Source organism: Coenobita brevimanus, chromosome 116 (genome assembly GCF_032717465.1).
Source record: "Coenobita brevimanus isolate Jiangsu-jjx chromosome 116, ASM3271746v2, whole genome shotgun sequence".
Lineage (NCBI taxonomy): Eukaryota > Metazoa > Arthropoda > Malacostraca > Decapoda > Coenobitidae > Coenobita > Coenobita brevimanus.
Genome location: NC_137069.1, coordinates 3,480,042 through 3,504,486, shown reverse-complemented (window position 1 = coordinate 3,504,486; position 24,445 = coordinate 3,480,042). Strand labels below are relative to the sequence as shown.

The following is a 24,445-nucleotide window of genomic DNA, read 5'->3' as shown; positions in this document are numbered from 1 at the left end:
AGCAACCAAACACTTCACAGATTCAATTAGACCGAGTATTAAGTTGACAAATGCAAAATTAGTATTGCGATGAGAAGGGGTAGATTGAGATAGTTTGGATGTGGAGAGGATAGGTTGACATCTGGGAGCAGAGGGTGAAAAGTGTGAACATGGAGGGTTGAACATAGAATTGTGAGAGGCAGAGTGAAAAAAAAAAAAAATGTGGAACGAGATCATAGAATGTGACCGCAGGGATAAGGGACTGAATAGAGAGGCAGTTAGAGATCATGTAGCATGGAGAGCCACCATTAGACGACCAAGGCTGCTACATGCAAGCATGTTGGAGCTTTGGTAATTGAACAGACAGACAAATAAAAATGGTTGGGCCTGTGATTGTACTGTAATTCCTTCACTGTAATGACTACAAAGAAATTCATCCAGACTAACCATTGATAGTGTTGTTCTGCTGAGAGAAATCCCATCATGACCAGTGGATTTGAGGCATGTTTATAAAGAATAAATTTTCCCATAAGTATGTGCAGACAAGTGGGCTTTTGAACTTGAGCCAGGATTCCTTAGGTGTGAATTATGTGTGCATGATTGTATGACCCATTTCACTTGACATGCTGTTGATAGTTCTCCCACATTCATACGTTCTCTTTACAGTGGGGCACCAATTTTCGCGCCTAATTGGGTCCAAAAATAATGCGCAAAAGTGGAATTAGCGAAAGTTGGGGCATTGTCTTTATGGCAAAAAGGCTAATTGGTTCCCGGTTATCCTAAAGTAACATCAGATTTTCATTTTCACTTGCAATACAGTACATCAAATCACTATTGTACATTGCATTGTGAGATACAAACAATAAAAACTGTACAGTACACATTATATGAGGAGAAACATACCACAGAGACCAGGTTGAGGTGTTTAATGGATGTTGGGGGTAAGTATCCGAGGCGCGTGGCGGGCTTATTTAGCCACGCCAGACGTATTGGCGCTACCTCTTGCTGCCTCGCTACCACTCTCTCTCACTGTTTTTTGCACCCTTGTCCATGTGCTCAACTATCTTCCTTTTCATTTCATTATTATACTGCCGTTTCTTCACTCCAACACGATACTCTCTTTTAGCCTTGGCCTTTCCTCCCGACTTTGAATGTCCCGGCCACTTTTTATCACCACCACTGCCTCCCGGCCCTCCCCCCACACCACCAGGCTCTCCCCCCACACCACCAGGCCCTTTCTCCACACTACCAGGTATAGTAGAGGCCATTGAACCGTGAGAATCCAACACAATGGAGCTAGCACGCTCGTACACAATGGCGGGAATGGGTGGACAGAGTGTTGACATGACGTCATTCAAGATGGCGGTGGGTTGCAGGCGGGCGGTGCAGGAAATTCAAAGTTCAAAATATTGTCCCAAACCCAAAATTTGTGCGCGAAAATCGATTTTTTTCAAGCGAAAGTGGAAGTTAGGGAATATTTGGTGCATGCCGCGAAAGTGGATTCCGCGAATCCTGCTGTAGCGAAAGTTGGTGCACTACTGTATTTGTTTTTTTGGTGGTGGCTTAATCGGTAGAGAGGTGGCTTGCTGTCCTACTGGACCCAGGTTCAAATCCCCACTGGGGCAGGGAACAGTTAAAGGATTTGAATTTCATGTAAAGCAGACTTTACTGATCTACCATAAGATCCGCCGACGTTGTAAAAATACCCCCGCTAATACCAATACACCAGTTCTGTATGAGACAGCCCTAGCATGTATTCAATATGGATGGTGGGTGTTAGCGCCAAAGTGGTGACATGTAGAGGTGTATGATATGTAGGAGGACTACTGGGCCTTTGAGCAGGCTGTGAAGCCTATGCCCAGAGTCGGACACATAAAAAAAATAATAATAATAAAAAAAAATAAGTGGAAAAAATTGTCTGGATGATGATGATCATGATGGTAATGATGATCATGATGATGGTAATGATGATGATGATGATGATAATATTAATGATAATAAAAATAGTAATAGTAATAATAATAATCATCATCCATCCATCCATCCATCATCCAGTCCTACATTGCCCCATGAGGAGCATAGGAGCCCAGGGCTAGGCAGTTGGTCCTGACATTTAAGATGAGAGTGACCAGCCTCACTTATCCCTGAGTGGCATTACATGAGCAATCAACCCCCACCACCCCTTGGATATAGACCTTCACCGTCTTAATCCGATTGGAGCACCGTAATTACACACTGAACCACCAGGCTTCAGTATTTGCTTATGTGGTTACCACCCAGCATAGTAAATCGTTTCCTGGTGTACAGGAAACCACTTGGCTTGTCACTCGGTGTTGAGACACCCACAGGCAGAAGGACGAGGAAAGAATGAAGGAAAGAAAGACAGAAGAGGGAGTGTAAAGTCACCTGTAGGCAGAAGGACATGGAAAGAATGAAGGGAAGAAGACAGAAGAGGATGGAAGGAAAGAAGGATGGAGGAGAGGAAAGGGCAGACACCTGACAGCAGCATTACATCAAGTGAGTGGATTGTGAGCACCCCCACCTACCACAAATAATAATAATAATAATAATAGTGGTAGGTGGTGGCAACCATCATCCACTCACTTGATGTAGTGCTGCCTACTTCTTCCTTAGCCTTTATCATTCTTTTTCTTTGCCTGCCCTCCCCAGTTTCTATTTCTCCCATCTTTCCTGTCACTTATTGCTTTTCTTTACAGGTGGCTTTACTTTGAGTGACAAGCCAAATGGTTTCCTGTAAACCAGGAAACCATTAACAACGCTGGGTGGTAACTATATAACCAAACCATACGTTGCTCCCTACGTATCAAAAGTGGGTTGGTGGAGGGTTAGTGCCCCTCCCCGTAAAACAACTAACTCAAAGTCAAATGGCCATCCCTTACGGGATTATGGCGTCTGGCAATAGATAGATAGATATAATAATAATAATAATAGTACTGTATTAGAAATATACTCAGTTATAGTATGAGCATTAATCCCACAGGAACTGTCCTCACTGTTCAGTGATGAAAATCCAGTACTGTTAATTTTGTGCTTTGTTAGAGGGTTAATAATTGTGACTTTGCAGACATGTGAGCGTGTGGTGAAGGAATCGTGTGGAAAGAACCTCAAGGTGAAGTTTTTTGGCAATGCTCCGTGTGGTTTCTATAAATACAAGTACCCAAAGACCATTCGTAAGGAGGGCTATATTGGTGCAAAGGTATGTGTTGAATTTTCACTCTTAGCCACAATTCCAAGAGTTTGGATGATGCATGAAAGAGTGTGGCTCATTTCAGTGGGTATGTTGTTGATGGATCCCCCACTTTCATACTTATTATTTCTTTGTACGAGATGCTATCCAAAATTCTCCAGACTGGAGTCTTGACTCCTAAACGGGTTGTAGTAGTGCATTGTGCCTCTAGGTGGCAGTACTAACATGCATTGTGAGTCAGTGTGCCACACAGCGCATTGCTAGGTGGACATGGGAGATTAGTGACATCCGTTTGTTTGCTGTCATGCACGTGTCGTCTGGTGATTTTAGAGATGGATATAAAAAAGGAACAGCGTATTTGCATCAGATTTTGTGCGAACCTCAGGAAAAATGCAACAGAGACCCTGGCAATGATTCATCAGGTATTTGGTGAGCAGTCTCTTGGTTGGACAGCCTCACCAAAACCCAGAAAGGCCAGATATGTGAAAAGCAGTGTCAAGAGCATGCTGACCATTTCTTTGACATCGAGGGGATTGTGCACAAAGAATATGTCCCAGCCAGCCAAACTGTCGATTCTAACTTCTACTGTGATGTTTTACGGTGACTGTGTGAAGATGTGAGAAGGCAACACCCCGACCTTTGGTGAGACAACAACTATCTGCTTCGCCATGACAATGCCCCGGCTCACAGTGTGCCCAACACCCAGCAGTTTTTGGCTAAGAACAATGTGGCTGTCGTCCCTCACCCTCCTTACTCGCCGAATTTGGCCCCTTGTGACTTCTTTCTGTTCCCAAAAATGAAGATCAAGCTGAAAGTGTGTCATTTTGATACCACTGAGGACATCCAGATAGAATAGCTTGAGTTGCTTGACATTCTCATAGAAAAGAACTTTCAGGGAGTGTTCCAGCAATGGAAGAAGCACTGGGACCAGTGTATCAATACACAAGGGAATTACTTTGAGGATGATGGCGGCCAGTAGGAGCTATGGTTAGTTTTCAGTTTTATGTGGCATTAGTCCGGAAAATTTTGGATAGCACCTCGTATCTGGATCCTAATGCATTCCATCCTTAGGTGGGTGATAGAGTGCAGCAGTAGTAGCCCCAAGTTCATCTGATATGTAAGCCCAGTGGATTGGAGGTTGAAGGTGCCCTTCTGCAACCCACCATCCTCCTTTTGGGGGATAGGGAGGGAGCTGAAGGACATCTGTGTAACTGGGCAGCAGAGGTGCATGGTTGTATCAGTGCCACCATATGAAGATGTTGCCCCAGCACCCCTTAGGTGGATAAAAGGTAAGGATAATGATGATGGATGATGATGATGATGATGATGAAACTGTCCAGGTTATGCAGTGGTTCTGTTCTGGAAGGTTTTGCATGGGTTGAAAAATACAGTATAAATATCAGATAGCTGCATCAGATTTACAGCACTTTCATATCCACACCTGATCACTGAACACTCATGTTTTACCTCTGCTATAATAACAGTTGAGTAGATTCTGCACATTGCAGTAATAAACCTACAGCAAACACTGCAGGGAAAAAAAAAAAATCATAATTGAACACACCAGGACCTTTCCATGAGGTCAGATTGCAAAATGTCAAGTTGCATAATCTGAGGAGCATCCTAACATTAAGAACAAATATGGTACTCCATAAAAATACAGTATTGAGCTGGAGGTAAAGGAGAGGCCCTGCATTATAAGGGACTATTTTCATTCATTCATCATCCAATCCTACATTGCCCCATAAGGAGTGTAGGAACCCAGGGCTAGGCAAGTTGGTCCTGACATTTAACATGAGAGTGACCAGCCTCACTCATCTCTGAGTGACATTACGTGAGCAATAAACCCCAACCATCCCTTGGATATAAACCTTCACCGGCTCCATCCGATTGGAGCGCCATAATTACTGACTAAACCACCAGGCGCCAAAATTTGGTTATATGGTTAACAAATTAGCGTAGTAAATGGTTTCCTGGTGTACAGGAAACCATTTGGCTTGTCACTCAGTGTAGAGTTACCCACAGGCAGAAGGAAGAGGAAAGAATGAAGGAAAGAAAGACAAAAGAGGGAGTGTAAAGTCACCCGTTGGCAGAAGGAGGAAAGAATGAAGGAAAGAAAGACAGAAGAGGATGGAAGGAAAGAAGAATGGAGGAGAGGAAAGGGCAGACACCTGAGAGCAGAACTACATCGAGTGAGTGGATGGTGAATGTCCCCACCTACGAGACTAATATAAAAAATAATAATGTGTTACAGTCAGCAAGTGGTGCAATAGATTTTAATGTATAATTGATTAATTGTAGTTGTGTGATTATAGTTTATGCTTGCACAACAGTGATGCCTTTTGTATTGAAATCTTGCTGCCTGGTTCCTCCAGATTATATTATTCAGCTTGGGAAAAGCCTCTTGTACTGAATGTTAAAACAGTCCTCATTAACTTTTTCAGTGTTACAGTGGAGGGATGGAGTGGTGAGGTATATGAAAGACAGGGGTGTGAGCTGGAGGAGGGCAGTGAAAATGGCGGGGGACAGGGCAACATGGAGGCGATTTGTTTGTAGTCATCCCTTCCGGGATTAAGGCATCTGGCAGTAGATAGATAGATAGATTGTAGTCCTATAAACAGGTGACTCTGCATTGAGTGATCGTTCAACGAATAAATGCCCGGTGGTTAACCCTTAAACCGCGGGCTTGTTTTGCTTTGACTTGCGGCTCCCGTGGGCATATTCGCGCTCTGAAAGACTCTCTAAAAATATTTGCCAAAAATCAGTTATTAGTCCTAGAATATTAAAATCACATATACTTATGGCACATACCTTCAGCTTTCTCCTTGGGTGTTTGTTGAGCCTTTGTTGAGTACCGTAGGACTTGTGGAGACCTCTGAAGTTGGGTAACGAAGTCTCCACTTTACACTTCCCGACAACTCGTAATATGATTACCACAGCCTGATATTATCACTAGAAACATAATTCTATGATTCTCAAATAGTTTGGAATCCATACTCTAAAAAAAAAACAACACTGTGAAAGCAATGAAAATTACGAGGGTGTATGACCATCCCACTTCCGATCGTTAGCTGCTAGAGTTGTCTATTATTCATAAACACACTCACAGTTTATATTTCTGTTACTATATAACACATATATATCTACGGTCTTTATCCATAAGTTTCCTTCAGTAATAGTTTATTGTCACTGTAGGGATTCAATTTCTTTCAGTAAAATACGTAGCATTCATTTTCTCGTCCTGTATACTAGCATTGAGAGTGAATGTCACTTTCACCTTCACTCTCATAACTCATAGTATTCATACATGCTAGAGTGAAACTTTCGCTTTCATTACTCCTAGTATATATACTCGTATTCTTATACTACTACTCGTTTACGTTTCTATTTATGTTCTCTATTTTATTTACATTATTTACATCTCTATTTTATTTACACTGTGTTATGCACTGTCACTTGAAGTAACTTATAAAACTATTTTCCACTGTTCACCCTATCAATGAGTATTCTATATGGTAGAATACTCATTGATAGGGTTAGGCATATGACAGAGGAGCTAGTTGGAGAAGAACAAGGGGGATTTAGGAAGGGAAAAGGGTGTGTAGATCAGATATTTGTTCTAAAATGTTTAGTGGAGAAGTATCTAGAGAAGGGAAGGAAAGTGTATGCTGCCTTCATGGACTTGGAGAAAGCTTATGACAGAATAGATAGGCAAGGTATGTGGAAGGTATTAAGAATATATGGAGTGGAGGGGAAATTGTTGAGTGCTGTGAAGCGTATGTACGAGGGAGCTAGGGCTATGGTGCGAGTGGATGGTGAGCTGAGTGAGTCCTTTGATCTCAGTGTGAGACTGAAACAGGGGTGTGTGATGTCTCCATGGCTGTTTAATATATATATGGATGGGGTTGCAAAGGAGATGCAAGGTAGGGCAGTGGATGTGGGGGTGGCCCTAATGAATGAGGGTGAGATTTGGAAGCTTCCGGTGTTGCTGTTTGCTGTTGATACAGTATTGTTGCGTGAAGATGAATGGGAGTTGCACGGTTTGGCGAATGAATTTGGGACAGTGTGTAGGAGGAGGAAGCTGATAGTTAATGTAAACAAAAGTAAAGTTATGGTGTTTGAGAGGAATGAAGTCACAGAGTGTGCAGTGAGGTTGGATGGTGAGGATATGGAGAATGTGAGTGCATTCAAGTACTTGGGTAGTGTGATGAGTAAGGATGGAACTTTGGGGGATGAAGTACATGAAAGGGTACAGCAGGGAAGAAGGGTTGTTGGTACACTGAAAGCAGTGATGAGAAATAGGGAGGTGAATATGGAAGTTAAGAAGTCACTGCATGATGGTATTGTGATCCCTACCCTGACGTATGGAAGCGAGGCGTGGACCTTGCAAGAGGGGAACAAGTCAAGAGTGAGAGCAGTGGAAATGAGTTACTTGAGAGGAGCATGTGGAGTGACGTGGAGGGACAGGTTGACAAATGAAGAAGTGAAGGAACGTTGTGGGGTAGATGTGGATGTGGTTGAAAAGATTAGGAGAAATACACTGAGGTGGTTTGGACATGTGGAGAGAATGGAGAATGAAAGACTGACTAAGAGGGTGTATGTAGGTGAGGTGGAGGGAGGGAGAGGGAGGGGTAGACTGAGGATGAGGTGGAGGGATGGAGTTGAGAGGTATATGAGGGAGGGGGGGGTGAGTTGGAGGGAGGGTAGTCAAATGGTGGGTGACAGAGTAACTTGGAGGCGTTTTGTCTGCGGCCACCCTTTGCGGGATTAGGGCGTCGGGCTATAGATAGATAGATAGATAGATAGACTTTCACTTGCTGTTTGCACATTATTTACACATTATTTACAATTCCACTTGCACTGTTTTACTCAATAAAAAGATCGTAGTCACTCTCTATCAATAATTGTCAGCCCTTTACCTCTTTCCAAACGAGGTTTAGTAGGGGGTAAAGGTCACAGGGCCCTTTGCATGGGGATAAAAAGCGGCGGAAGTTAGCAGGACCTAATCAGACATACTCCCACCTTCAAAGACGACAGTGAACTGATAGTAGTGGCCTCCTGCTGCCTGGCTACTGGCTAGGGTGAGTCCAATACTACCAACTTCAGCCCTGTGAGACCTGCTAATATATAGCAGTGAAATGATTGGCATGAAACCAAGACAATACATAATAAATTAGGTAGTTCCAGGTGAATGTAAATATCACTTAGGCTTCTCCCTTCCCTCCTTATATGTATATTTATTACGTAAATAGATTATACGGCATATTTCAAGGGGAAATAAAAAGTGAAAATTAGCGAACGAGTGCACATGAGGTGTTGTCAGATGATAATTAGCCAATTCCAGGTGTATGGCACTATCACTTACCTTATTTCTTTTTTGTATATATTGTTTGGTATAAGAATAGGGCATAGGGCTTATTTCAATGGATGAAATCAGTGGAAAATTCCAAGGAAGATTTACTTAGCGTAGAATGCAGTGTGGTGGCCTGCAATAATTAGGTAGTTTCAGGTGAATGTAAATATCACTTAGGCTTTTCCCTTCCTTTCTTATATATATTTTTATTACGAAAATAGATTATACAGCATATTTCAAGGGGAAATAAATAGCGAAAATTAGCTAACGAGTGCATGTGAGGTGTTGTCAGGTGATAATTAGCCAATTCTAGGTGTATGGCACTCTCACTTACCTTATTTCTTCCTTGTATATATTATTTGGTATAAGAATAGGGCATAGGGCTTATTTCAATGGATGAAATCAGTGAAAAATTCCAGGGAAGATTTACTTAGCATAGCACGGCCGGGCAGGCGAGAGGATAGGGTAATGGAGGGGAGGTAAGGAGGGGAGTCAAGAATGGGGAGAAATGGCTAAATTGTCAACAAAGGATGGGAGTACAGATGAGATTAGGAGTGCTGACTAGTGTTGGACATTAGCAGTACTGATAGATGATACAAGCCACCACTTGAAAGCCCGGGCGAATTCAAAATAACACAGAATCACAAAAGTGGCACCCTGCGGTATGATCCCTTGCTCCCAAGCGTCACGAAAGTGATGCCCCGCGGTTAAGGGGTTAATGAGTTAAGATGCTCACCCTGGATGTGGCCCATCTGGGTTCAGTACCTAGGGGTGGTTGGAAATTATTGCTCACATAATGTTGCTTGGGGGAAAGTAACTGGTCACCCTTGTCTTATAGCCTGTCTGAACTAAATAGTCAAACCCAGGGCCTCTGTGCACTGAATGAAGTAGTATAAGATTAAATTATGGAATTATAGTTTCTTCCTACCCTCAGCTGATTTTTGTGCTGCTTAGGATAAAACACTTACAGCACATCTTTGTTATACGATGAACCTGTATGTAGTGAATTGATTATACGGTGATGAAAAAGTAGAGACCTTTTTTTGATATGCAATAGAATTTTTGCTTGTATGATCTCAAATGAAGCCTCACTGGTCAGTATACAATTGCTGTTTTCACTTATACGCCTTTTCTCACACAAAGTTGCTGTCATTTATTTATTCAGAGAAAGCCTTTCCACTCGTCACTGTTGGGTTTGTTAGTGTCAGTGATAGAACAGTTGTTTGATGTTGGAGCTCAGGCAGCAATTGAAGTGAAATAACAAGCTTAAGTGGGTTGGAAACTTGGTTTTAGACATTGTTGGGTGGGTGACCTTTGGCCTAAAACGTTTTCTCGCTGAACCCTCGGTATGATATACTCGATATACAATATTGTTATGCGATGGATTTTTTTCAAACATCCTCACCATAAAACAAGGGCGTGTTGTATTTTGAAGTTGAATGATAGCACAGCAGATTTCACTGGGCATGCTCTTGGTAGTTCCCCTGCATTTATACTTTCTCTTTCTTTGTTTCTTTGATGGTTTTGTTTTCTCTTTCTTTGTTTCTTTGATGGTTTTGTTTTTATTTGTTTCTTTGATGGTTTTGGTTTCTCTTTGTCTTTGGGAGTAAGAACCAACAAATGGATGCCTGGTGGTTTAGTTGGTTAAGGCATTTCTGCCTGCAAAGGTTCAGTTATTAGAGATGGTCGGAGTTTATTGCTTACATAGTACAGCGTAACTCTCTGTGGTAGCTGCTGGAGGTGTGCAAGAAGGAGCTTTAGTACGAGTATTAACATATGGGTGTGACTTGAAAATGAGAGGTCAGGGGTAAGAGCAGTGGAAACAGGACTGTTGAAGAATGTGTGTGGAAGCCTGAGAGTAAATAGGAAGAAGAATAATGTAACTCATGAAACGTGTTCATTAAGGAAGTCTAGACACTAGAGTTGAAGAAAGTTTGTTTGGATGGTATGGTCATGTTGAGAGAATGAGTGTGAATAGGGTGGTGAAAAGGGTATATCTGACGGAGTGTGAAGGTGGGAGGAAGCATGTTAGACTAAGAAAGTGGATAGATATGGTAAATGAGTGTGTTAGAAAGAGGGATATGGAGGTTGATGAAGTTAGGGAACTGACAGTGTATCAGGCTGACCGGAATGATTTTGTGTGGAATATATGACAAGGGTTTGGCATCCCAGATTTTGCTCAGTGAATTCATAGTTGTTAGAGTGACTCAAGCCGAAAGATGGTAGAAAGAGAAAATTATAGCTCTGTGCTTGTGAGATGGAGTCAGGCTTCTAGAGGCTTAAAAGTGAGTAAAGGAGAGTGTGGCCCAGCCCCATTTAATTAGGCAGACTCTCTCTCTCTCTCTCTCTCTCTCTCTCTCTCTCTCTCTCTCTCCTGGACTCTACTCATCTGACCCTTAGGTGGGAAAGGATATCTTGATGATGATGATGATGGTGTCCCTCTTAGGAGCAAGTGACTAGTCTGCATACTTACATGTCTGGACTAAGCATCCCAGACCTGGGCCTGTATGCAGCTGATGGGGCAAGATACAGTAATCACTCTAATATCCGGACGCCCAGTAACCGAACATCCCCACTAACCGAACCTTATCGTCCTGGGATCAAACATTCCCAAAATGGTCCGAAAATCCAAAAAAATTGGGAAAAAAAATCGATTTTTTGCCGTCCGTAATTTGAACTTGCCGCGCACGCCGCGTGAGAGCATTGTTTTGGTTCGTCATTCCTCCGACGTCCGATAGAGCGCCGCTGCATCCTCCCCACTTCCCACCTGTCTCTCACCGCGACAAGACTTACGCTGTTCGCCATGGCTGCCAACGTGCTCGCTTTTGTGGTGGTGCCGTACTTGCTGCAAGGCCTCCTGCTGCTCTCTGCCCTACTCTTAGTGTGTGTGATGATGGCCCCGCCTCCTGAGAAAAGGAAGAGAGTGGTGTTGACTCTGGAGAAGAAACGGGAGATATTGGAGAAGGTTGATGCGGGTTGGTCTTCCTCTCGCATTCTCCGCGAGTTCAACCTGGCCCGGTTGACTTTGTTCGATATCAAGCGTTCCCGAGACAAGCTCATGCAGTACACGGCTGACTTCTCGTCGAGAAGCAAACGCAACGTGGAGAGGAAGGTTATGTTTACCCCCAAGTATGCAGAGATTGACCGCTCCACGTTGATTTGGTATCGACAGCAACGTGCAGCTGGTGTGATGGTACGTGGAACGGAGCTGAAGGCTGCTGCTGAGAAGTTTGCAAGGCTTCACGACGCCCTTGACTTCAAGGCATCCGAGGGTTGGCTCTTCACGTTCAAGTTACGACATGGCCTTACTAACCGTAAAGCACATGGCGAAGCATTGGACGCTAACGATGATGGAGTGGACGAGTTTCGGCACAAGGTGAAAGGCTTGATCGACAGGGAGGGCCTCACTCTCGGTCAAGTCTATAACGCTGACGAAACTGGCCTATTCTATCGCTCGGTGCCAACGAACACTCTGGCCGATGAGACGGAGAAGCGTGTACCTGGCCGCAAGCTTTCTAAGGAACGGATATCTGCTTTGTGTTGTGCCAATGCTAACGGCATGCACCGGCTTAAGCCCGTTATTGTTGGCCGTGCAAAGCAGCCTCGGTGCCTTCGTGGGGTGATGGATGTCCTTCCTGTCGTATGGTACCATTCTTTGAAAGCATGGTTCACAGCTGTGATTTTCAAAGACTGGTTTCACCATCACTTCGTCAAGGAGGTCATACATTACCAGACGAAGACACTGGGAATTCCTCGCGACCAGGTAAAGGCTCTCCTTCTCCTCGACAATGCACCTGCCCACCCGTGCGACAAGGACTTGGTTGCTGAGAATGGCCGTATTAGGTGCATGTTTCTGCCACCTAATACGACTGCTCTCATTCAACCAATGGACCAAGGAGTGATCGTGGCAACAAAGCGCCTGTACCGTCGGAAGTTCCTGGACGAGGTGATGGTGGTTCTCGAGGACGAGGATGAGCGCAGGGAAGGACGTGACACTCGAGGCAAGCGGACTTTGGAAAACCTTCGCCGCTACAACATCAAGTCTGCGCTGTACAACTGGGCTAGTGCATGGAAGGAAGTCCCTGTGAAAACTCTTGAAAATGTTTGGTCTCGTCTGCTTCTCGGAACAGATGTGGAGTATGATTTCCTAGGGTTTGACGTGGATGACTTCCATGCACGGCTACGTACGCACGGCGACGATGTTGATGTGGACGATGTTCGTGAGTGGTTGGACGACGACGAGGGCGATCCTGGGTATCAGACGTTGTCTGATATCGAGATCGCGTCTTCGGTTGCTGGTGTCAGTCCCGAACTTGAAGATTCCGACGACGAAGGCGATGATGATGCAGACTCCGCCCAGCAGGACACTACTCCAGCCATCCCCAAGCTGAGCGCACTCCGGGAACATCTAGAGTTCGTCCTAGACTACCTGGAACACCCGGACTGCGACAGGGAGATGGGGCCCTTGGGACTCGTGGAGGAAGTGCGTGCTTTCCGGCAGCGCATCATCAATCGCCAGAATCGTCGGTCCTTGCGTCAGTCAACGATTGACAGTTTTTTCAGGCCCGTGACCCCCGCTGTGCCAAGCCCTGGTTCCACTCCATTGCCTCCCCAAGACAGGCCCTCATGCTCCGAGCCACAGCCCAGCACATCAGCTACAATGGAGTCACCGCTCGACGTGAGTTTGCGGCTGTCTTCAGAGTCTTCTGTAGTCGGTACACCATCACCACTACCCACCGATGCACCCCTTGGACGCCTGCCAGTGATACTCTCGGGCTCTGACAGTGAATAAACAGCAAGAACTTCTCCACTAGACCACATGGGAATTTTGAGTGTTGTGCAGTGAAAAAAACGGTGTGTTGTGTTAAGGTTTTCAAGTTGGGAGAAAAGACTAAGTAGAAAAGAAATTTAATGTAACTAACCTTCTTTGTTTTGGCTTTGGAAACTTAAAAAAACTTGGGAAAAGTTAATGTGCAACACTTAAATTTAATGGAACATTATTTGGACTAAAGTGAACACTGTGAAAAGAACGGACTTCTGTGTGTTAGTGACTAAGTTCAGTGTAAGACTTCAGGAAGAGTGTAGTGCAAGTGCTTCAGGAAATCGTTCTTACTGTCAGAGTCCGAGAGGAGGCGGTTATTCATCGAGGTGGCCAGGGACTTGCTGTAAGTAGCCAGAATGTTTCATGTTGTACTATTTTCCATACTATACTGTATTTACCAGAATGTTTCATATTGTATTTTTTCCCATACTATACTTACCAGAAAGTGTCATACTGTACTTCTTTCCATACTAAACTTACCTCATGCATGTGCAGTAGGAATGTGTTTTTCAGAGTTCGGTTAGGTTCGGTTAGGTTAGGTTCGGTTAGAGTCCATAAGTACCAGAATGTTTATTAATGTATGAACATACTTCTAAACCCACATTTTATGTTTCTATTGCATTTATTTCAGTCATTTATGTGCCTTATTGGTGTGATTTGGGTGTTAAATAGGTGCTATGCATGTCCGGAGGGAGTTGTATAGGTGTTTCTCTGTGTTAGGGTCCGTAAGTACAAGTCCATAAGCTGGGGCCCAATATCCGGACGAAACCAATATCCGAACCTACCGATGGCTCTATTGATCCAGATATTGGAGGGGTTACTGTAGTATAGTACTGTATAATATTGCATGATGAATGGATGGATGGCATTTTGTTAACTTCAGATGATTTTATGTACTGAGGATAAATGTCTCATATTGAAGGTGTTAATTACAGGTATTTTACAGGTGTTCTTCTACAAGTGCCAGGTTCGAGGTGGTGCGGGTGGCAGTGTTGAGGCAGGACCCCATATCCACGACCATCAGTGGCTGACTCTTGACCAACTAGACAGCAAGCTGAAGAACTCATATGCTAAATCTGTCTCACAGTTTCTAATTTCTGATCAGTAAGAGTTTACAAGTACAGTACCAGACAGCTCCACATTACCCCCTTCAAGGTGTAGGGACCTGAGGCTAGGCTGTTGTGGTTTTGGTCAGGTAGTCTTCAGTGTAAGCCAGGGAGGAACTGAGAAATCAACTTTAAAGATAGCACCGGGACTTTAATAGGCAGTGTTCTGCAATGCAATGTGGCTTCATTAGCAAATAATGTTAAAACCCAACAGAAAACAATGACTTACATTACATTTTAGAATACCAAAGATAATGACTGTACTCTTAACATCTCCACAATAAATACATCATTTATATATAAGTCTTGCTGCTATGTGATAAGTTAATGCAGCTGAGTTTTTTACTGGAGGGGTTAGACAGAGCTTTCCTTCACCACTTCACAACTAAAACTTAACCCTCTCGCGCACGATAAGTTTCAGTAAGTTTTCCGGTGCACGGCTTTTTTTGCGAAGCCACCCGGCCCGGCTGCCCGCGGGCAACAAATAACACATATTGTCTCCTTATTTTCGCCACCCAAACATTAATATACTGCCATGAAACCTATATCATCTTATTTGTCGATGTTTGTTCTAGCTGATAAGCACCACAAAAAAACAGGAAAACACGAATAAAACAACATTAGGCAGCCTTGAATAAAATTTCGTTATGTCACGTTCACTTCCCAACATCACCATTCGAGTGTTTTCCATCATACAGGAAAATGTTATTAGAAGTTTTGATAGAGAATTTCATCAGCTTTCTAAAGAGACAAATCCGGTGTTGATACGATTTGTAGTTTTTGAGAAAATAGCCAAAAACTGAAAGCCATTTTTGAAAAAAAATCAAGGAGCTCTTCTATGGAAATTTTCTTGCAGATGTTATGTTTTTATTGCATAATATTATGCAGAATTTCACCAGCTTTCTAATGAGCACCTCTTGGTTTCCATACGCCTCATAGTTCTTGAGTAAATCGCCCAAAACGACTGGGAACTCACGTCCATACGTCACTTTCGTGATGTGTGCACAGCATATGCAATATTCCTGCCTATGTAACAACGAATTCTTATCATAGATATTATATTGTTATGTCTTGTACACACGTAGAATTTTCCGCTCTTTATCATGGTTCTTGTAGGAAATCGATACGTCCAATAGTTTCCGAGTAATTGGCCGACAAAGTGAGATTACTCCTCCAAGCGCTTTCGACTTTACCGAAAGTCTGTTCCCCCAACTTTTCCAACAGAAAATGCTCCCAGAGGCTTATATTCTGCAATTGAACATACGTAGAATTTACTGTTCTTTATCATGGTTCTTACGGGAAATCAATACGTCCAATAGTTTTGGACGACAAACGTAGAATACTTTTCCCCACCCACACGCGAGATAAAAAACACTCTTTCCCTACCTCACCCACGGCTACATATTTTCGCTCGTTATGTTTTATTAGTTTCTTTTTTTACTCAAAGTATACACGTAAAATATCATAAGGTTTTTGATAGTGCTGTCAGAAACTCGACATGACCACTAGTCTTTTTGCCAGGTTCTGACAAAGAAGCTGAACTTTCTTCCATCTCATATGTGTGTATGTAAAAAACATTATTTATTTTTTGTAAAAGATATTGAACTATAGAAATAGGTCAATATACAGATCAACAAAATACGGATAACTCACTTCCTCAAGAGGTTTTGAGATGCTGGCAGTAGCTTGAAGATGAGGAGTTATGTAGTGTGTGAGCGTGTGCGTGTGTGGGTGAGCGTGTGTGTGTGGGTGAGCGTGTGCATGTGGGTGAGCGTGTGGTTGTGAGTGAGTGTGTGTGCGTGTGTGTGTGTGTCTGTGGCTGCAGCGTATTTTCTTCTTTCCTTGCGATACACTTGCCTAAAACACATGCGATCCACACAATAGATTTCTCCACGAACATTCGCTGCATGACATACGTATGTATATGTGGCTGTGGCATAATTCTTGTCTCTGACACTTGCACTTTGTTTTAGCTAAGTCAGTGAATGCATGAAATATTTCTCTGTGAACACTCACCACACTCCTTCACGAACACCCACACCATGTTTGACGTATATTTCACACAATTCCATATGCATTTTCACTATCAGAATCACAATAATTCCATCACTAAACACCTCTAATTCTTCCTTCCCGACTATAAAAACTGATGCCTGCCCCATTCCACGCCATGGTTCCATACTTTCACCAAGCCAGCCACAATATCTTTCACACAAAATACACTTTAGGCATTGGCTTCATTATATACGTATTTGTAATCACGCCATGGGCCTTGGGGAGGGCGAGAGGCGAAACCCCGCAACAGTGAACACGCATATCGGCAGTAAGCCTAACACTTCATAACGGACACAATTCCTTTTCGTGACATATATCTATGTTCCATCGACAATATCACATACAAATATGTTCATAAATATTGCATTATCACACTGAGTCCATAGGGGCTTCGGCTCAGGAAGGAGTGGGAGAATTAGTAGGAGTTTAAAGGGACTGAAGACACAACGCAACCCACCGCCTGGCTGCTTGGAAGAGACTGAGGTATACTGCTACGTGCTAGGCCCAGTGAGGCAGCTCAGTGTTGCCAATGCCTTACCATTAGAAAGCACTGTACTCGGTACAATGTTTCAAATTTTGACGCGATTTTGCCAGAAACTTAATTTTTGGCTAATTTTTTTGTGCTTAGGATCGCGATTCGAGTGACTGAACAAATTGAGAAAATCCACATGTCAGGCGAATCGCGTGACTGTGCCTGAGAGGGTTAATAGAGTCATTTGGTGATGGCTTTTTTATGTGTCATCTGACTAAATGGACAAAATGTAACATTGTAGACTGTGGCAGCCTTACCTCAGGATCTTGTGTCTTAAAGGGGTTATATGGGATTTACTGTAGTGTAATATCATAAGCATTAGCATTGTATATAAAGTACTGTTATGTTATTTATATATGATAGTACAGTAGTTCTTCCATTTTTAGTTCAGTAGGCTTTTGTACTGCTCAGTGAGGCCTAAAATTGTTGCATTTTCATCACATCCCTGTTGTGTTGTAAAATCAAAAATGCTAACTTTGTCTTCAACATTGGTGAAGTTTGCAGGTCATACAGCAGTTGAAAATTCACGTCTTGGCTATGAATTGTTCAAATGGAAAAATTTTACCCACTCTGAAACTGTTTGTTTTGTTTTTGCATATTTTATTGTACAGGTAATTCTTCCAGTAGAGAGTTTTTTGTGCATTGATGAACTTAATGATAAAAAACAAAAATCATCACCCATCATCATAATGACTTTTTCTCCCATACTGTTGTCCATGGTACAGCTGAAGTTATATACAAACCAGAAGTGTAACCATGTGCCAGACCAGCTAAATACTGTACTTCCCAGATAATTGTAGAAACTGCTGGGGAGCCATTTAGTGGTCGGAATTGAAAGGTAATGCTGGATAAAATGTTGGTGTGGCTATATTCACCACATGAATCTTTGCCTGCAATAAAGTTTCATCTGTACCTTGCTTTGTAACATATGATTGACATTTTACCCTTTCTTGTCTAATTTGAATCAACCTTGAAGTGTCTAATTTGACCTCAAGAAGTTAAAGAATACCAACTTGAATTTTATAACCAGGTTATTTCATTGCAATAAATAGGTCCCGTCTTTCAGGTGGGAAATAGGTATGTTATGATGATGAATATTCAGGTATCTGGAAACTTTTAATGACAGCAACAAATGTTTCCAGGTGTTAATAGATGTTATTATAATTTTTTAACTTATTTAATAAAATTGAACACAGTATATGACGAATGTGCTGGTTGCATTGGCATCGGTAAGATTTTTGTATGCAGCGTCGTGAAAGCTTAGCGATTTCAAGCATGTGCAACTCTTGTTGATCTCAGTGATTTAGTACAGTGTACTGATGATTTTTCTTCATGATTAACACTATGCAGTACAAGTACCCTGTACTGGTATGGCAGGTTTGGCATGTGTTTTTTGTAAATATTGTTGTACAGTTTTTGACATTTAATACTATGTTCACTGTAGAGTAGTGTATTATTTACCTCTAGTTAAATTTAGATCTCTTAAAACCATCATCATCATCATCATCATCATCATCATCATCATCATCATCATCATCATCATCCTAGATACACAATTGCTCACCAGTTCATATCTGTGGGTACTTTTACCAGTACAGTATTTCAGATTAATCACTAACCATAGTCTCATCATATAACATTTGACTTAAATTGGCTAATATTAGTTGATTACCTGTACTGTACATCCAGTATTTGAAAATTTTCATACAAATTTTATATATATATATATATATATGCAAAAAATATATACATATCGCTCTCCTCTTAAATGTTGGGACCAACTGCCTGGCCCCGGGCTCCTACGCTCGTTTCGTTTCGTTTTTAAAGGCTCCAACATGCTTGCATGTGTCGGCCTTGGTCACCTAATGGCGGCTCTCCACGCTGCACGATCCATTGCAGCCTCCCTGTTCAGTCCCTTAACCCTAAGGTCACACTTAATGACCTCGTCCCATGTCTTTCTCGGTCTACCCCTCATAACCCCACCCCCAATATTAACACTTCTCACCTTCCTCACCCAGTTATCATCCCCCATCCTCTCCACATGTCCAAACCACCTCAATCTACCTCTCCTCATCACAACACCAATACACTCCAGTCCCATCCTACCTCTCAACTCTTCCATTGTAAACCCAGCCCCTCCAGGCCTTGGACGCAGGAACGCACTGCACATCCACCTAATCATTGTCATTTCTGTACGTCTGAGCCGGCGAATGTCTTCCTCCTTCACTGCCCAGGTCTCACTGCCATACAGCATTACACTCCTAACACATGCTTCATACAAACACCCCTTAACATGTAGGGAGAGCCCTCTCAATGTCAGGAGAGGCAAGAGCTCCCTGAACTTCTTCCAACCACTTCTCACCCTAGCCACAGAGCTAGCTCCAGCCCCGCCTCCAGCACACAACATGTCTCCCAAATAAGAAAACTCTTCCACACACTCAAGAGATTCACCAGCAAGTTCAATCCTTTCACGTCTGACGATCTCCACCTGCTCACCCTGGCACGCCGTACACATAAAATCAGCATTATCTCGCAGTCTACCTCTGATACCACTACATATCTTATGCACCCATTTATCACACACACTGCACAAGATGGCATTACTTCCCACGCCCTTGTGGCAAACTGCACATGGCCACTCTCCCTCGTCTTTGACAGTACCTCCACCAACCCTAGATATCATCACTTTTGTTTTATCTGCATTTACCCTTAAACCCTTTTGCCCCATACCATCTCTCCACTTCCTAAACCTTTCCTACGCCTCCCTTTCATTCTCTGCAATCAACACCAAATCATCAGCATACAACAACTCCCACGGGAGTCCGTTTCTAAAGTCACGTGATAAACAACATGGGACTAAAGACTGACCCCTGATGCACACCAACATTCACGGAAAACTCATCACTCAAATCTCCATTCACTCTCACCTGCGTGTGAGCACCCACATACATGGCCATAACCACCCTAACCAAGCCACTCCTCCAAGCCAAGCTTTCTCATTGCCCACTTCACCACCTCTCTAGGGACTCTGTCAAAGGCCTTTTCCAAATCAACAAAAACAAAATAAAGATCCCTTCTCCTACCAATATATTTTTCCTGAAGCTGTCGAACAATGAATATGGCATCAGTGGTCCCCCTACCTGGCATAAACCCAAACTGCATCTCATCAATATTCACTCTTCCTCTAATCATACCTTCTAAAACTCTCTCCATTACCTTCATTATCTGATCTAAAAGCTTTATACCTCTATAATTTCCTCTTTCCAGGGCATCACCCTTCCCTTTATACACATTTACAATTACACTTTTCAGCCAATCATCTGGGACAACACACTCATAAATAATCCTGTTTATCAGGTCAGTGACTAAACTCACCCCTATATCGCCTGAGGCCTTCAACATTTCCGCAGTCAACCCAGACACACCTGCTGCCTTCCCCACCCTCATCCTGCCTATTGCCTCACTCACAGTAGCAGTATCAATCAAAGGCCAAGGGCCAGACACTGGATCTGCTGGCTCCAAACCTTCCCTGTCCCAGTCAAACTCCTCATTCAACAACCGGTTATAATGCTCTCTCCATGCATCTTTAATATCCTCACTGTTCACCACTACCCTTCCTTCATCATTCTTCACACACTGCTCACCTATGATATCCCGATTATCCCTCTTCACCTGACCTGCCACCCTAAATATATTTTTCCTTTCCCCATGATTTAGATTATCAAGTAATTGTCTCTGTGACTCAGACTTTGCCCTGTATACCTCTCTCCTAGCCCTACGCCTCATGGGGTAATATAGGATTGGATGATGGATGGATGGATGATATATATATACAGTATATATACATATATATATATATATATAATGTACTGTATATATACAGGCATACCCTGGTTTAATGATGCAATTGGTTATGTAAAAACCCATCGTTAGGCAGGGTATCGTATCTCAGGGTAGATTTAACATGTAAAGTATAGGGATGTGTTTTTGAACCCCAACCAAGTCCTAAACCCACCCAGATGAGTCCAAAAACAAGTTTCTAGCTAATCTATACCACCAGATAGCTTTAAAACAGCTAAACTAAGCCTAAAAGGAGTTTATACTGCACCTAAACCCAAAAATACAATCTGAAAATCATCAAAAGTAAGCCTGGAAAAAAGCAAAATTAGTAAACTGTACCCCAAAATGACAATGTTCACCCCACCTATGACTAAAACACATTAATATAAGTCTAAAAACAGTTTGTAAATCAACTTAAACACAAAATTTAAGTCTAAAATATCATCAAAATTGGTTTTAAAAAACAAAACCCATCATTAAACCGGGGTTTGACCATTGTTCAGCGGGGTAGGATGGTAATTCTACCCCCATTGCTATGCTGGGGTATCGCATCTAAGTTTATTGTATATCGGGGTCTACCTGTATATATTTCCTTCACAGATATAATCGATGTGTGTTCTGTGCACTGGTCAAAAATAGTATTATGGTCAAAGAACATGGTAAAAAGGGCAGTACAGCCTGCCACATATGAGCATAAGACAGTGCCTGTGTGAAGTGGAGGTCTGTCTACACTATTTGAAGGTATAGCTACACTTGACAATTCATGCATCTCAGTTACTCAGCTATCTTATCTGTTATATGACAGTTCTGTTCATTCATGTTGCAATCACCAGAAGACATGTGAATACATCAAGGTTGTCAAATGTACCAAATGCAGGACCTCAGCTACACACTAAGGCTGTCTCAGGCTTAAATGTGACCAACTGTACATGCTGTCCTTATGGCAAGTCAGTGACATGTTCAACACTACCATATTTTTTTTTTTTTCTTTTTTTTCCCCCCCACAAAGATGATCCTTTAAATGGACAGAAACTGACAGTTCATTTTTGTAAGTAGATTGTCACTAATTTACCATATATAGTATTTACCATAATTTGAGAGTAAATGTAGAAGACAGTAAAGTGATAGTTATTGAAAGAGAAGGTGATTCCCAGTGTAATGTTACAGTGAATGGAGAGAGACTAGAATTGGTGAGAGAGTTCATTTACCTGGGTACAGTGATAAAGAAGAGAAGAAAATATGCAAAAGAAGTGGAAAGTAGAGTGACACAAGGAAGGAAACTAGCTGGTGCTATGAAGACCTTGTTAAGAAACAAAGGCTTGAGTGTTTAAGCTTACATGAAGGAGTGTTTGTGCCAACTTCAACAAGAACTCAAAATTGCAAAAAGATTCACTTACTGGATGGTACATGTTGTGAGGCACCACATTTATAGACTCATGTGCATCTGCGAAAGTTGCTCATTTTCACAACCACTGTACCCTAAAGGGCGGATACTTTTGAGGAGGGTGTACATTGTGCCGAAGGTGAATTTATTGTATATATATAATATTTATCTTACATATGGCAACAGTGTGGGAGTGATGGGTGGCAGTGGTGACTCACCCAGATGCCGCCTGCTGGGCTATGCTGCATAGATGTTCGCAGGCAGATTTGCCTTTGTGGAAGTGCTTCTGCAAGCACAAAACCGTGAATTTGCTAAGAATTTGTTGCAGACGCAAATCCACAAATCAAATCACACTTCCGCAGTTGCAGAATTTGTGATTTGTGGAAGTGATTGTGGAAGTGCCAAGCTCTGCTTGAGAGGTCATAAGGGATGGCTCTGGGGAGGGTGTCAGCCATATTCCAATTTTCCCATAGGTTTTGTGTCTTCCATAACTCAACTTGCCATAACATTGTTCCTGTTGTTGACTAACTGACTGTGTTATAGCAGAACCTGCTGTATATGGCATGGTGCAGAGGAAGAGAGCAAGGAGGTGAGGGAAATGTGCAGTGGAAGTAAAATTTAGAGAGAAAGAGAAGGGAAGAGAGGTGAGGAATGTGGTACTGGGGAGGTGAAGAACGCAACATTAAAGGTGAGGAATGTAGTAATGGAGAGGTGAGGAATATAGTATTGGAGAGGTGAGGAATGTGGTATTGGAGAGGTGAGGAATGTAGTATTGGAGAGGTGAGGAATGTAGTATTGGAGAGGTGAGGAATGTGATACTGAAGAGGTGAGGATTGTGGTATTGGAGAGGTAAGGAATGTGGAACTGGAGAGGTGAGGAATGTGGTACTGAAGAGGTGAAAAATGTGGTAGTGGAGAGGTGAGGAATGTGGTACTGAAAAGGTGAGGAATGTGGTATTGGAGAGGTGAGGAATGTGGTACCAAAGAGGTGAGGAATGTGGTATTGAAGAGTTGAGGAATGTGGTATTGGACAGGTGAGGAATGTGATACTGAACAGGTGAGGAATGTAGTATTCGAGAGTTGCAGAAATTAAAATACTTGCGGCCCCAACACGACAGGTCGAAAGATCTACCACAATTCCGGTTCTAAAGAGGACGGGAGAAAATGCATACAGCCACCCCCGAGTCGCGAGGATATGAGTGTCTGCCCAAGAAGGACACGGAGCCAGCGCAGCCCACGGCCGGAAGTCCCTCTAGCCCGGAACAACCACACCGCCCATATCGGCAATCGAGCCACCAGTACCAGCAGCGGTAAGGGCTCGTCAACTTAGTGCTTGCTAGAGGCAGCACAACTGGGCTTTCCAGATGCAGCTTGGCAACGCAGGAGTTCCAGTGTGCTTGCTAGATGCGAGACCCCTGAGCTTGCTAGAAGCAGCTTGGCAACATAGAAGGAGCTCCAGTCTTCCAGTGTGCTTGCTAGATGCGACACCCCTGAGCTTGCTAGAGGTGGTTTGGCAATGCAGAAGGAGTTCCAGACCACACACTCCCTGGAGCCCAGCAAGCTTCCCCAATGTTACACTGAAGCTGGAGCAAGCCTATCCCCTCACACACAGACATCCCCCTCCCACAGATAGAGAGTGCTATTTTTTTTTTCCTCCTACACTCCTTTCTTGCTTTTCGACTGAACATATTCTCGTGGACCTTTCCAACTCTTTTCGAAACATGGTTGACACATTCCTCCTTGATAATATGCACATCCTCCCCATACACCTTTGCATTTTGTAATGCTATATATACCTTAGAATCTTCATTGTGATAACAGTTGTGTACCGGAAATTGCATTTCTCAACTGACCTCTTCCACAGTCACCTCTAGCCCTCCATCTCCATGGCAGAACTACCTGTAAAATCCTGGTATCAGCTTCTTCATATGCACTAACCCAGTCTCCATCGTCTTTGTGCATCTCACAGTAGGGACAGTGTTTGCATAATAGTTCATAGTCAACAACTAGGCCAGTTTCAAATTGAATGACTGCCACCACACCATACTTAGCTACGAAACCACACTTAAACCATGTTCCGTCACATGTCACAGAGATATCTTTGATGGCTGGGGCACCTGGCTGTTCGCTTTCAGTGTAATCGTGAATCAGTTTGCTTGCACGTGAA

General features: G+C 42.9%; 1 protein-coding gene across 1 annotated transcript in view; it reads left to right on the top strand.

The window, feature by feature from the left end:
* mRpL46 (mitochondrial ribosomal protein L46) overlaps positions 1-15,008 on the top strand; it is a 45,105-nt gene extending 30,097 nt beyond the window's left edge. Inside the window, exons 5-6 of the mRNA XM_080287079.1 lie at positions 3,065-3,196; positions 14,309-15,008. Coding sequence (XP_080143205.1) covers positions 3,065-3,196; positions 14,309-14,470 — 294 coding nt within the window. The 3' untranslated portion in view covers positions 14,471-15,008. The remainder of the gene's footprint in view (positions 1-3,064; positions 3,197-14,308) is intronic.
* The last annotated feature ends 9,437 nt before the right edge of the window (positions 15,009-24,445 follow it).